This window comes from Natator depressus, chromosome 12 (genome assembly GCF_965152275.1).
Source record: "Natator depressus isolate rNatDep1 chromosome 12, rNatDep2.hap1, whole genome shotgun sequence".
Classification (NCBI taxonomy): Eukaryota; Metazoa; Chordata; order Testudines; family Cheloniidae; genus Natator; species Natator depressus.
Window position 1 is genome coordinate 39367424 of NC_134245.1, and position 15368 is coordinate 39382791.

General features: G+C 52.4%; 1 protein-coding gene across 11 annotated transcripts in view; it reads right to left on the minus strand.

Annotated features, from left to right (window-relative positions):
• The window catches only part of CBFA2T3 (CBFA2/RUNX1 partner transcriptional co-repressor 3), a 109950-nt gene that overhangs the window by 64820 nt on the left and 29762 nt on the right, over positions 1-15368 (minus strand). For 8 of the 11 annotated variants that reach the window (XM_074968936.1, XM_074968935.1, XM_074968934.1 and 5 more), the window contains exons 1-2: positions 7540-7841; positions 3727-3835 (exon numbers count right to left, since the gene is read on the minus strand). The exons of 2 other annotated variants lie outside the window; for them this stretch is intronic. In XM_074968936.1, coding sequence (XP_074825037.1) covers positions 3727-3820 — 94 coding nt within the window. In that variant the 5' untranslated portion in view covers positions 3821-3835; positions 7540-7841. Of the gene's footprint in view, positions 1-3726; positions 3836-7539; positions 7842-15368 lie in introns of those variants that run through there. One more of the 11 variants, XM_074968937.1, reaches the window with a different exon arrangement.

Below are 15368 nucleotides of genomic sequence, written 5' to 3' on the forward strand. Positions count from 1 at the left end.
CTGATTCTGCAATTGAAAAACTCCTCCTGCCATCCGTAGGGGTAGGCTTGGTCTTTGAACATTCAGGGTCAGATTCTCATTTACACTGAGGCCTCTTTGCCCCACTCTGGCAGTGTAAAGGCAGCATAAATGACATTCACATTCACTGTAAGGGCCATTTTCACTGCCAAATTAATGTCAAGGGTCCCTAGTGTAAAAGAGAATTCAGGCCTGAGGCGTTCATTCAAAGACGCCTCTCTCTTCTTTGCCCCATTGCTCAGCGGAGACATTATTGATCTCGCTGTCATGCAGACATAAGAACCTGGAGGCCGGGAGCTTTGCCTCCCTGTGATTGAAAGCAATGGGACATACAGCGGGTGGTACCTATTCTTAGCTGAAAGCGTGGGTCTGCCCTGCAGAATTCCCCGGTAAACATGGCCGAGAGTTACTCGGCAGAACTGACCCTGGGCGGATTCCAAACCGGAGCAGCTCACTTGAGTGACCAAAATAAGTTGTTTAAGTTCTCATAAGCCCTGCAGAGCCAACACAGCTGTGAGAGGGAGCCAGAAACGGTCTGGCCCAGTCTCTCCCATGGAAATCAGCTGGAATGAGGTGTCTAAATGCCTTTTGAGGATCTGGGCCTTTCTTCTCATGCATCATCAACAGCGCAGCCATCTGATGTTCCAGTCGCAGGGCCACGTTCCCTCAGGGACATCAGTGCAGCCTGCGCTGAAGACAGTCAGTTGCACCGACAGCCCGGTATTCCCCACTGCCCAGCACAGGGCTGGCCATGCACAACAAGTGATCCTCAGTGGGGCTGCCCAGAGGTCACAGAATTTGGCTGATCGATCATTATTCCACGGATGACGTGCAAGGTGGAAAGAACCCACAGATCCCAGAGACAGCGTCCAGCACTGGCAGCTAAAAGCAGCGATTGTTACAGATAAACTGAGCCCCTCTAGTCTGGGGGCACTAGCAGACAATCACCCGAGAGCCCCACCATGGTGTCCTTATTACAGTCACTTGTAAGAACAGAACTGCACGCTGGGACTGATCCTGCACCGCTGGAATCAGTGGGAGCTTGGCCATTGACTTACATGGGTGCAGGTCCAGGCCCTTAGGGGATGCTAAGAAGTAATAAGCGATATTTCAGGGGAGACACACTTGTGCCCACAGTGCCTCTCCTCTCTCGGCATCTCGTGCAGATGCCTGTTTGGAGGGCCCCTCAGGACTCTGAAATCCAGAATGCATGCCATGGGCCTGATCCTGCATTACACCAAGGTGACTTGACAGCACTCTGGTGGTGTAAAGGGAGCACAAATGTCAGTGTAAAGTGGCCTTCGGGTGAAGGAAAAATCAGGCCCCAGCTGCTGGAGTCCAGGGTCCATGTTCCTAATCGGTCCCAGAGCCCTTGTGGGTCGCCTGGCATCAGGAATTCCCTAGAAATCAGGGCCCCGACTCCGCACTGTCCTGCACCCTGTGCAGTCATTTGCACCAGTGCAAAGAGCGTGGAACGTGAGTGTCCAACACTACCTCGTGTTCTACACCACACTGCACTGGTGTAACTGGAGAAGCAGAACAGTGACGAACTGAGCGTCCTAATCACTCCAGAAGGAACTGTTCCAATGGCTCCTCTTAGCTCTCCCAAACTGAAATGGGAGGCAGCGGGAATGCAGCGGATGCTAACGTGTTTGCTTTGGCTTGGTGGCGGCGTTGGAGTTTGGCTTACTTACAAAGAAGCTGTGGCAGAGGAATAAGGGCTTGGTTCTTTCGGAGGACCAGCTGCTGCTCCTGCTGCAGAGTCCCGTGGGAGTTTTGCCATGGGCGGCCATGGAGTGGGAGCAGGATCAGGCCCCACCTCCGCAGCAGTTGCTTGCTGCAAACTGCAAACGCACTCGTCTGAAAACACACCGCTGGTTTTTAGCTCATCAGAGCAATTAGACGGAGACAAAATTCTCATTTATCATGTCTGATAAACACTGAAATGTGACAACAGTCTAATGCGTGTGTTGCTGGTTTCCCCCAATAGCCATGTTTTGTGCTGGCTGGAACGCTGGTGATGGCCCGTCACACTGGACTGGAATCCCAACTGCAAACATTACGGCATTTCTCACAGTCGCAGCCTGTCCACTTCCAGAACGGCTGTTTCCTGTCCTATTAGGCAGCCCTTTATTCTCTGTCTAGTTCACTAACAATCCATTGACCTCCATCAAATAATGCAATAACTTACATTCATGGAGCCCCTTTCATCCCAAAGGGTCTCACGGCGCTTTACAAACACCCGGACACTGGAATGTGCTTCACACGCCACAGGGTGGAACGCAGCAGCTGTTTCACGGGGGGCGCTGCAATGTTCTACAATGGTTTAGGACAGGAAGTGGAGAAGATGCTATATCCACGTGAAGAAACGGGGTACTTGTGGCACCTTAGAGACTAACAAGGGGAACTTGGGAAGGCTGAACACCATTACCAGAGCCAATTCACCCCTGGCCTTGTGTAGCCATTTACACTAGTGCAATCTGGTTTGGCAGCATTTTACAGGCTTTTTGCACCAGTGTAAAGTACTGCAGAATGGTGCAGGAATGGTGAATGGGACCCCTGGAATGTGACTAGGACAGATAACAGGACAGTTGAAACACCGCCGCATCTTTAATGAGGGCCTGTGCTTAGGATCTACATTTAATGGCCTCTTCCTCCCAAAGGATTCTACAGCACTCCCTTAATGCTATTTCTGTGGCCCTGGCTCCACACGGTCTGAGAGAGAAGAGTGCCATCTACCAACACACTGACTCCACTTCCTTCAGCACCCTGGACTTTCCTTTGACGTTTCCCATCCATGAACTCTCCTGAGAGCTCTCCTGGTGCTCCACCTCCACGAGGGGATTAGCTTGGAGCACGGCTCTGTCTACACTGGGGCTTTACCGCGCTGTAACTTGCTCCGCTCGGGGGTGTGTTTTTTCACACCCCTGAGCGAGAAAGTTGCAGCGCTGTAAAGCGCCAGCGTAGCCATAGCTTTAGCGTGGGAGAGCTGCTGTGATCACAGCCACAATCGTGTCCTCCGGTCCCTGTTTCCCCCTTAGGAATGTGTTGCCCCTGGCTCTCAGGGGGTACCAGGTCGGCTTTGTTTAGCTTTTCATAACCTCTGATACACTGCAAGCTCATGGGCCGCGCTGGACAAAAGGGAGATTTGTGTTGCTCATCACCCACTCCTCCGCTTCGGGGTCTTTCCACACCACTTTGGAACATTTTTACCACCTTCTTCCTGGTTGCCGATACCACTACCTCAGGGCCCCTTTTCTTTAAGGTGGTGGGAGGCTTCCCTGATCTGAGAGCTCCTTCCCACCAGGTCTCTCTGTCCAGTGACTGGCATCCCCATGCATCTCAGTCTGCCCAGGTGCAAACGGGGGACAAAGGCCCAAAACACAAGAAGTAAAAGAAGAGCAAGAATCTTAAAATGATGTGCAATGAATGTCTTGCTTGTTACATTTTTCTGTAAACTCAGTTTCACAAGCATGAGTTTTTAAATTAGTTGCCTCAAAATATCAAAACACAAGAGCCCCAGAGATCAGTGTGTGTGAATACAGGTCTGGAGTGAGGCCCCCCTTTTGTAATAAAGGGCAGCAAAGGGGGGTTCTGTACATAACCCCGCCGATAGCATGCTCTCCCTAGAACAGCCTTACCCCAGTTAGAAGGAGGGGAAAGAGTGCTAAAAATGCCACTAACCACAGGTAAAGAGTAAAACCTTACCTGCTGGAGGGGACATGGGCTGAGTCTGACTGGAAGCAGTGGACAGAAAAACCCTTCTCTGTACAGCAAAATTCATCTTTGTTTTCCTTCCCATTGACTCTCTGGCTCACTGTAAAGTCCCACAAATCAAAACAAAAGCAAAACTCTAACTTCTATTTTTATATGAAGGGAAATACATTTCAAATCAAAGAGGACTTTCCTTATTTGTGTCTCAAGAGGTAAAACTCAACCCATCCCCAGCTGACCCCCCATAAGTCATTTCCCAGCATAGCAAACCAATAGAGTATAAGTCATAAAAATGATGTATAACTTTTTTTTTAAAAAACCCCGAGTTTCCATTCCCACATGTCAAGTTTCAGTAAACATCTCTCCAACTGGTACTACTCGGAGAGCTGCAGGACTGACTTCCACACACTTCCTATCCAAGATCACTGCTTCAGTTTGTTGCTGGGGGAGTTAGAGTGGTCTAGTGGTTAGAGCAAAGGACTGGGAATCAGGACTTTTCTATTCCATCCTTAGGTTCTGCCTGTGGTTTTGGAAAAGTCACTGAACTTCTTTGTCTCTTAATCATCTCCATTGTAAATAGAAATATTGACCTCTACCTCACGGGGGGTTTGAGAACTAATGTTTGCAAAGTGCTTTGAGATCCTCGGATAAAAGAACAAAGGATTATTATTCCCCTTTAATTAAAGGCAGAATTGTTCTTGGACAGGCACTGGGAGAGTACAACAGAGGGAGCATGCACAGATGTTCCTTCTAAACGAAAGGCAGACTAGACCATTGCTCAACTTAACGGACACCGTCAACTCACATCTGACCAGAAATTAAAATGTTGTAAAAACAAGCTTTTTGTGAAAACCTAAGATCAGTAGAAAGGTTTCATCAGCTTACAAAAGCAGAAAAAACAACAGCACAAAGAGTTGTTTCTAATCAAATGGGCATGACCCTGCAGTATTTGAAAGGGAAATACTATAACAAGAACCTAAGGATGAAACTGACTCTAAAGAGAAGTGAAATTGACCTCACTGATTTTCAGTGCCCAAGATGAGAGTAAAGTAAAATGTAAAAAAAGCAAAGGACAATTTGGCTGTATAAAATTCTTTCCCTTTTCAGAATGTAAGGACATAAGGAAACAATCTTCTTTACAGGCATTGGTTGTCAAGCTGACAGCAATCCCTTTAACACATCTCTAGTCATTTCAGTGGCTATCCAGCACCACAATCCATTGTTGAAATAAAAACACACATATATTTGGTTGCAAGCTTAGACTGGGAAGGACACAACATGCAATGCTGAATGATTTGGCGCAGTGCACTTCGCCCTCCTCAATAAACCAGTGGGACTGAACTAAGGAAATGGGGCCTTGGCTTGTCATGTTAAAAAGTGATTTGGATTCCTGGATATTGGGGGGAATATTTTGACTTGCTGTTTTTCCTTGGGCCACAACTGCTGCATCAGAACCAAATGTGCCGTTAAGACACATTGGACAGACTGCTGAGCAGGAAGACTGGATACTCCGGAAGACAGATCTTTAATGAAATTCTGCAAGACGGGGCACTGAATGGAAAACACGGGACAGAATCTTACACTGGTTAATTACTATTATGGTCAGAAGCATGTTAAGGCGAATTTAGATAGCTGGATTCCTCCTAAGCAGCCCTTGTTTTAAAACCTACATCAAATTGTTTTGTGGCGTATATACACGTATCTCAATTAGCCCTAGGTTTCTTCCTTATGACTCAGAAAGTCTCCTGAGAAGAATTATGCATCTCCTCACCACTAAGTCTAAATCAATCAATCAGCCACTCTGAAAGTCTGATGTGGAGCTGATGGTTTCTTATGCCTCTGAGCTGGCTCGCTGCTCTTGCAGCCACTCGTGCAGGGAGGAAAATGACTTCTTCCAGTCGTGCAGAAAGGGAAAATTTGTGAAGCAAAAATGGGAGAGATTTGCTGCAGGTGGGCACAAAACGAGGCCACCTCCCTGTGGAACTGGTGGCCGCGTCAGATTATGGAGCGTTCAGACACCAGCACAGTCCCCTCATTGCAGACACCCCAGGGCTTCAGGAAAGCATCCGCACAGGACACTACACTTTGCAAAGGAGAGAACATGGACCTGCGCTCTCAGCCCAGGACTGGCTTCTGTTCCAGGGCAGAAGAAAAGGGCAATACCAAACCCTGCAGTCCTTCCTCAGGCACAATTTCTCCAGACATCAGTTGGAGACTTGCCTGAGTGAGGACTGCAGCATCAGGCCCCAAAGAAGCCACTGTTCTTCGGTGGTCACGGACTGACACTTTCCAGAGTGACTGCTGATATTAGGTACCTCCTTGGGGGGGGGGGGGGGGTTGGAGCCGTGGACTCCTTCCAGGGAGCTGATTCTCAGAAAGTGCCCAGCAGCCCCCCCCCCTTTCTGGAAACCAGGTGCTTGAACAGTTTCTAGAACTGGGCACCCCACATTTGGGCACTAGGCTCCCAGGCCTGAAGTAACATTCCCAGCCGGAGCAAAGAGCAGAAGAGCTCCATTTAAAGGGAAATGCTTCTCTCCTTTCTCTCTCGCCGCTGCACTGCATGTCTGGTGGCCCTGCTGTATAGCTGTCTGTCCCCACATGTGGCGCTCAGAGGAACCTTGGCAATGTAGACTGTAAGATCTTCAGGCCAGGGGTTGTGGCTTTGCTCTTTTTGTACAGCACCCGGCACAAGGGGGGTGGGCCCTGCCTGGGGCTTTGGGGCACTGCCCTAAAATAAAGATTGACTGCTGCTGGGAGTAATAAAGGTTCCCCCGGGCACGGCCACGTTAAACGCTGTCTCAGGTACTGCCCTGAACCAAGTGCTTGGTGGGGACATTGACTTCACAGCTTGGTCCTGTGGACAAAGGCATCTCACCCCCAGCTTTGCTACACACGATGCATCTCACTGCAAGCCTCCTAGGAACCACGGTGCAGATCACTGGGCAGCACAGACCTGGCTCTTGCTAGCCTGGCAGGGGTCCCCCCCTCCCAAAAAAGTTCTCTCACTGGCCCTGGCTCCTTGTGGGGCCCGGCCCCCTGGCTCCACGGAAGAAACACTTGCTCTCCCCAGCTTTCCTGCCTGCGGTTTAAATTCCCAGCTAGATCCTCGGGTACCGCGCGCGTCTCTCCCCGCACGCTGGCCAGGTAATCACCAGCTCCCGCTGAGTGTCCCGCTGCCGGGCAGAGAGCACGGGGCACCGGGCGAGGAGAACCCCATGGGTTTGGGACAGGCGCCCACGAGCTCCGGGCCAGCTGGAGCGGGAATCAAGCCAGCTGCGTGGCCGTGGAGCGCCTCTGTCTGTCCGCAAGCAAGGCCAGCTCCCAGCCCCTTCACCGGCTGCATCCCCCTCCATCCCCCGCCGCCACAGGCGTCCGCCAGCCGGGATCTGAGCCCTGCACCTTCCCACCCGTCACGCGGGGACGGGGACACAGGCAAGAGCCTTCCTGCTTTCCCCTAATTGCCTAATGAGCCCAAACCTCTGTCGGGGGCGGGATCCCGCCTGCACACGCAGCCCTAGAAGGATCGCTCCCTGCCTTTGTCTGCAAGGGGGGGTAAGGCCCCCATTTGGGGCTCAGCGGGACTGGACCGTGTCTGCCTGGAAGGAAAGTTTAAAGAGCCTGCGTCCTCCGCCCCTGCCCCCGCAGCCCCTCCTGCAGGAGCCCGCACCTGGAGGGCAAGACAACCCACGCGAGCCGCCGGGGAGCGCTCCCACGGCCGAGGGAGGGCTGGCAGCCAGGGATGCCCCCGCACGCCAGTCCCAGGGCACTTCCACGCGCGCGGTCCCCGTGGGGAGGAGAGGGACTTACTGGCCGGAGGTCGGGAAGGAGCCGTGAGGTAATTTCACACGCCCGGGAGACAGCCGGGGTCCAGGGGCGGCGGGTCCGCGGCTCGGCTCTCTAGCAAAACCCAAAGGGAGTTAATCCAAGCGGGCTGCGGCGTCTGGCAGGGGGCTGCGCCCTTGTTCCCATGCCCCGGGCACCTGCCCGAGCCGTCCTGAGGGGCCGGGCGCGCCCCTCTCCCGGGCGCGCTGCGCTCCGCGCCGGGCGCTCTCCTCCCCCGGCTAGCGCGGTCCTCAGGCTCTGCGCCCCTTCTGCGCGCTGCCCCGGCGCAGTCCGGCCGCCGCTGGCCCCGCGGCTCTTCACCAGCCGAGCCAGAGGAGGGGAAAGGAAGCGCCGGGCGCTGAGCTGCGCGGGGCCCGGGTTCTTTGGTACGTGGCGGTGGCGGCGCCGGCCGCCGTCCCCCCGGGGCGCGCTTCACCTCCTGCCCGCCGGCTGCCCGGGCAGACCCCCCGCTCTCGCCTGGCTTCGCATTTTCTCTCAGGCCCCTTCACGCCCGTCGGGGCTCATCCCTCCGGCGGGGGGCCATGGGGCGAGGGGGAGAGGAGACCTCACGGCCAGGGAGCCCCAGGGCGCACGGGGGGGCTGCTCTTTGCGGCGATCTTCACCGCCCCTATTGTTCAGCCCGTTGGCTCGCCGGCTCCGTCTCTCTCCAGCCCGGGGGACTCTGCTAGCGCCGCCGCCTCCTCCGCTCGCCGCTGCCCAGTGCCATCTGGGGCGGGCTCCGCCGGGCAATCTCCCTCGGACAACTTCTGCGAGCTGTCAGGCTGCCCAGCCGCCGCCTCCTGCTCCTCCTCCCGCGGCGCCAGGCGCTCCGCAGCCGGCTCTCGGTGCCCTTCTGCCCGCCACCTCCCCTTCGGGCAGCTCTCTGCAAACTCCGTGCCCCGAAAGCGCCGGGTGGGGGTTCGGGAGCGGGTCTGCCAAGCCCGGATGCGCCTTGCCCGGCGGCAGCCCCCGGCGCTCTCCGAGGGGTTCCGGCTGCGGGGGAGGGGATCTTCACGCGTGCCCCCTTCCTTCCCCGGGGCGCCTGGAGGCGCGAGGCGATTCCAGCCCCGCCAAAGCTGCCGGTCCGGTGTGTGCACAGGGGAAGCCCCCGGCGGGGTCCTTTAGTGCCTGGCCAGCCCCCAGCAGCCTGCCGGCTCCCGGGTCCTGCAAGGCAGAGCGGCTCGTACTTCCCGGTGCATCTCGCCTCCGCTGCTCCCTCTTCACAAAGCCCCCTTTTTGCAGGCTCTTGGCTAACTCCAGGGTCCGGTGCGCTGCACCCTCCCCCTCCCGCCGCGAGCCCAGCAGCGGTCGGCCGGCTCAGCGAGGGCTTCCTCCTGATGGTGTCCAATCGCCAGCAGCCCCCGCCGCTCCGCTCCCTGCCTCTCCTCCCGTCTGATTGAGCTCACACTCCGCGGCTTCTCACTTTGATGCAGCGCCCGGCCGCCTATGCCTGATGAACCGGGTGGGCTGGCTGCACCTCTCAGCCTCGCCCTGCAGGGGGCGCTCCATTACTGCAGCAATCCCGGCCGGCTTCGCAGCCCATGTCACAGTGCGCACAGCCCGATTGCTGCGTTTCTTCTGGGTGGGTTTTTCTCTCGCCCCCTCTTCGGGGAAGGGCTGAGCGGGGGGTTGCAGTGTGGAAAATGCAAATCGAATTGAATACGTTCTAGGAGAAGCAAAGCGGACCCACCATTCAGATGCACAGAGTGCAAGAATCAGCTGCCCCTGCCATCTTGCAGGGGCCCAGTGCAGGGGACTCTGTGTGTGTGTTAACATGCTCCACACCTCTCTGTTTCCTTTCTCTCTCTTTTATATTTTCCCTTTGTCTGTGGGTCTCTGTGGTTCCATTCTTCCTTCTTCTGGGCTTGCTCTGGTTTGAGTTCTTCTAACTTTATTCCCGAAAGAGGCAGCTCACCCCTTTTTGCTGCTGCCCTGATTACAAGAGGGCAGGGCCTGAGACTTTTTAAAAGAAGAGATCAGACGGTTCAGCTGCAAAATCTCTCAGCACAGAAAACTTTTTAAATGCCCCCCGCCTTGCAGCTTGAATAGCGCGCGCGCACACACGAAGAGAATCAGTGGAAAGCTTCCCTCCCCACACACCAATTCTGCTACAGGGTTGTTGTTCCCTTCCTGCAAGGGCCAGTAGAAAAAGGAACAGCTGTTCATTTATTTCTATTAGAAATAAGCCGGGCCTCCTGTGCAACTGTTGGGATTGTCAGGTGGCTTGCCTGTGTGCATTGTTGTGGAGCATTTGACACACGCATGGATTATTTGTATTTTGTTTTTTAATCTAATAATTCCCCAAGACCTCCTTTCTGAAGCCTCTTTAGCAGGATCCATGTCATGATACAGCAGCCCCTGCTGGAGAGGACCTGTCAAGGCAGCCATGAAGAAATGATGTTGACCAGCGTGACTTGTCCCCAAGAAAACAATGGGACTTTCATTCAGGCTTCCCACTCTGACCCAATTCAGCCTTAGAACAGAAGTGCCACCTCTCCAATGTCACTCATTTAGACCCAATTTTACTCCCATATGACATTTTACTTCCATCTGATAGTACTGCGGAAAGGGATCTGGGGGCCATAGGGGATCACAAGCGAAATATGAGTCAACAGCGTAACACTGCTGCAAAAAAAAAGCGAACATCATTCTGGGCTGTATTAGCAGGAGTGTTGTAAGCAAGACAAGAGAAGTAATTCTTCGGCTCTACTCAGGCCTCAACTGCAGTACTGTGTCCAGTTCTGGGCGCCACTTTTCAGGAAAGATGTGGACAATTTGAAGAAAGTCCAGAGAAGAGCCACAAGAATGAATAAAGGTCAAGAAATCATGACCCATAAGGGAACATTGAAAAAACTGGGTTTGTTTAGTCTGGAGAAGAGAAGACTGGGAGGGGACATGAGAGCAGTTTTCAAGTACATAAAAGGTTGTTACAAGGAGGAGGGAGAAAAATTATTCTCCTTAACCTCTGAGGACAGGACAAGAAGCAATGGGCTTAAATTGCAGCAAGGGAGGTTTAGGTTGGACATTAGGAAAAACTTCCTGTCAGGGTGGTTAAGCACAGGCATAAATTGCCTAGGGAGGTTTTGGAGTCTCCATCATTGGGGATTTTTAAGAGCAGGTTCGGCAAACACCTGTCAGGGATGGTCTAGATAATCCTTACTCCTGCCATGAGTGCAGGGGACTGGACTAGGTGACCTCTTGAGATCCTATGAGTCTATGATTCTAGACCCAATTTTACCTCCATCACCTACGTTTCCTCCACTCTGCAACAGACTGGACTTTATTTCCCTTTTTTATTGTCAGTTAGTCACATCAGAAGAGGTGAATCATGCACATTTATTGCTGGAGACACCAGCTCCACATCTGGACAAGCTTCTGTTGATATTTTTGGGTGTGTCCCTTGGCTCAAGCCTGGGTTGCCTCTTTGAGGGTTAATCCTGTTCCCACTGCAGTCAGTAGGAGTTCTAGTCTTTGGCCGACAGAGTGGTGTGTGGCAAAATGTAATCAATGTGATTTCACCATGTGAGATGATTAGGTCAAATTGTTACCTCAGGGTATCCGGAACAAGACTCCTCACTGCCAAATGATTCCTTATTACAGTGAGGTTGATAACTCTCTCCCCTTCCCCAGGAACTAACCAAAGGCTGAGCTGCTGCCTTCTGCCACTGTTGTGTCCTTGCCGATATTCATCTTGCAATGGCCAAGTCTGAACAGCTCCTGGGCACCATAATTCAGACAGCCCAAGGCCTGGACAGTTACTAGATAGGTTCTCATCAGAGTTACTTGCTACGGGATGCAAACCGGTTCTGTTGATCTGTACCAAAGCTTAAGTGCAAGCCAGGGCCCCGGAGAAGGAGACTGGTGGGTGCTGTGCTCGGCTCACCATGGTGAACGTTCCTATGACAATGAGATGCATGTACGCAGCCGGGTCGGTCTCAGGACATTAGTGAGACAAGGTGGATGGGGTAATATCTTCTACTGGACCAACTTCTCTCTCCCCACCAGAAGTTGGTCCAAAAAGAGAGATTCCCTCTCCCACCTGGTCTCTCCAGAGAGATGCTTGTCGGGTTCAAACCCCAGAGCTAGGTTCAGGCTGCAGAGTTTGGGGGCAGAGGCTCAGGCCTGGCTTTGATGGTCTGTGACTTGTGTTTGGAAACAAAGGGCTCGAGCCCACCAACCCTTCAGTGCACTAAGCTCATGGGGACCCTGCAGGGCTGGTCCCACAGCCTTTAATTCTGAGCTTGAAAGGAGATGTAATTTCCGAGCTCTGTGTCTCGGAGGGTGGGGTGTCCTTTCCTCTAGCTCCACCAGCCACAGAGCAGCCACAGAGTCCCTCCCCAGCAGCTACTGCAGCCAGTTGTGTGGCCCTAGTTCCTGCCCTCTGAGGCGAGGGGGAAGGACTGCAGAATTCACGTGGTGGTGGATTCCCAGGTCCACAACCCCTCTGGGCATCGCCCTTACCCTGCATGAAGCATCCCCATTGACCACTCGCAGGGAGCCCGGGAAGCTGGGTTCAGCTCTCCAAGCCCTGTCTCCCGGCCAGCAGGCCCCCTGCAGCTGCAGAGAAGGGTGGAGAAGGGTTTGCCCCAAAGAAACAAATTTTTCAAAAAGCAAAGGCTGACATGAGCATAGGAAAAATGCACCCACGCACACCTGCCTTTGCACTCACAAACAGGGCTTGGTGCCTGCAGAGCCTCCTTTGCATAGACAGACACCCAGCTGGCACATGCAAATACGTGGGGCGTGGGGGTTATGTGAACACGGATTCCCCTTGCACAATTCAGACTCCGCCACCCTCCTGAACACATGTCCCTAAACATTCTGGTCTAGTACTAGATAGCAATATTTTCCTTCCGAACGGCAGCGTTAGAAACTAGTTTAGGTGGCCTCCTCCCATCATCTCTTGTGTTTGGCCTCCATTGCGGAGTCAGCAAAGGCCTTATGCTGAAAATTCTTTCTCGTGGAACTAGTCCCGTTGATTTTGCTGGGCCTACTCACGTGAGTAAGCGTGTGCAGGATTGGGGCCCCTTGTGTCCGAACGGTCTGTTCTACCAGCATGGTGAATTATCCCTTTTCACCCATTCCAAAAGAGGGACCTGGCGCGATTGAAGGTTGTCATCTCCTCCGCTGCAGAGACGTGACATTTTACCAGCACGTCGGCATTGAAAAGGCAGAAGGAAAGCTTTTGTCTGAAGAACTAAGCAAAGCCCATGTCGTTCAGCCTAGGGAGCGTTGATAGGGAACTCTGTGCATGACCTGAATGTCTGGCTGTATAGGTGATGGCTTAAGTCTGATATGACATTTATCCTCACAAGTGAGGAGACAGATAACTTATTCATGATGGTGCCACTCTTGAGTTATCCGGTGTTTACTTGCCAGTGGAGATATCATTTCAGATCCAGCCTCAGCCACCATCATATATTTATTTCTGCTAACATGGGGATCCTCTTGCTCTGCCAGGGGAATTATAATGTATATAGTAGAAACATTAACTTTGACCGTACACTTTAGTCAAAAGGGCCATTGATTAAATCGTTCCCAGCCGGATTTCAACCCGTCAAATAGTTAACAGCATCACTGTGAGCCGGACTTTGCTCCGGACAGGAGAACAGAAGCAGCTACCTTATTAAGTGTTTCCATTTGTGTTGACTAAAACAGGGTCCTTTTGCAAATCAGGGTGATACAAACAGCAGATTAATCAGTTTCTAATTAAATGATGGCAGCGTGCATGTTTAATTAAATAGACTGTTTAAACAATTCTTTATCATGGCACTGGAGACCAGCAGAGCATCCCATGGCATGACCTTGAGATGGTGCAAGACAAGCCTATCCCACTCAGGTGCCTGTGGACGTCCCTCGGGGACATCCTGCCAGGAGGAGTTAAGGATTTGGTTGGTTGGTTTAGTTTGTGTTTAGGTGATGGCTGCTGTCAAATCAGCTTTTTCATTTTGTCATTGGCGCCTCACCGGATCATAGAAACCAGAGAGGGAAGAGACTTATTGGGTTGATCCTGCAACCCCACCTAGGTCATTATTCAGGCCCATTATGTCCAAATGTGCTCACGGATGTATGTACACAGCCTCTGCTGACTGCAGCGAGAGTCACATGTATGCGTGAGAGCTGGGTGGGGAGGCAAAGCCTGCCCTGAATTACGCACCATGCAGCCCAACTGAATTCTTACCCAGGGCAGAAACCGAGCCACGTTCTCTATTAGGAGCTAATATTCTCTGCACAAGGGGCCATTCTGCGTTGTTTGCAGGCCCAAGACTCCCAGTGGGGTCGATGGAAAGTTGAGGTCTGAAAGACATACAGAATCGGGCCCGGATTACTGATTTATACAAGCTCCTCCCGTGATAACCCTCTTCTTTCCCTTTGTTTCACAGCAGCTCCAAAGTCCAGCACCAACCTGGGTTTGGGTTTTGATCATTGTGCCTGCAGGGTTTGGCTCCCGGCCTGAGAACCTGCAGGGAACTTTTGGACAGAGGAGAGTTTTGTGGTCAAGCTGCAGAATGGGACCTCTGACCAAGCCTGCAGCAGCACTGGGGCCAGGAGATATAAGCCTTTACCCCTGCGAGGAGTCCCAGCTAAGCTGTTTGCATGAGTAAGGTCTATTCACGTAAGAGTCTGCCGGATCAGGCCTCTCCTTTGTGGCCCTGTGTCGGCATGAGAGAGACCGCAAGAGCATATCTGCTACCAGAAAATGGCTCGGCTGATCGATCGATATCCAAACATGCATGCATCATGCTGCATAGACAGCTAGTTATTGACAGAGCCAGCCAGCTACAATGAGTCATGTCAAGTGCAAGGATAAGCCCTTGGGAGGTGTCGCTCCTCTCTCACCAGCCTAGCTTTGTCTCCACCTACGGCTTTGCTCCAGCCACAATCTGTGTGGCAACTGGGACAAGCTGTAGTTTGTTGGGTTTTTTTACTAGCCAGCAATAAAATCTAACCCATATTGGTTGACGAGAAGATGACGTGTTTCCCCCGGGTGTAAGTTTGGGTGGCAGGGTCTGTTTCATTTCTAGTCAGTGCCCAGGGACTGTAATTTCAGTCTATTGAAGTCATAATTTACTACTGTGAAAATAAACATTTGTGTTAGCTTGTTTTATTCTGTGGGCTTCGTATGAATGTTAATAATTCACAACCTGCATGCTTCTACATGGGGCTGCACAGCCTGGCTGATTGCACAAACCGTCCGCCAGCACACAGCATGCTTCCCCCGTGTTCCTTTTGCATGGGTCTCACACACAACAGATACCTTGGTATGTTTCCCCCAGGGGTTCTATCGCTCAAGACAGATAGGAGATGATGAGAGAAGTGCCACTTAGCGCTAAGCCACGGATAACGAGGAAATCAGTAGGAAGGCGGCTGTGAGATAAAGGTAATATTTTATGTAAAGATGATGGAGTTTAAAATCTGGGCATTTTGGAAAGCTTCCTGCTTCAGAGCGTCCTGGTGCTTGTTTGTTTGCTGTATTTGCAATAAAAATTAAAGGAGATTTTCCCCATCAAGGTCAAATCCAGCCAGCAAGCTCCTCCGTTAGGATTTAATTCTCCACCTAGATCCAAAATGGGGATGTCACCTTCAGTGCCATGCTTGGGTAGCAGTAATCCCTGCCCATGCAGAGAGAACCAGATATTCGGAGTCTAGATCTGCCCTGCTGCCTTCAGAGAAGAAGTTTGCCCATATGACTAAGAGGGCAGTTTGCTTCATAGCATACTGCACAGGTAACCCACTCACAGATATTCTTCTTGCAGGAGATTCCATCAGCAAGGCCATTTTCAAGGGTCCCAGGGCAGAGGAGCACCCCCATG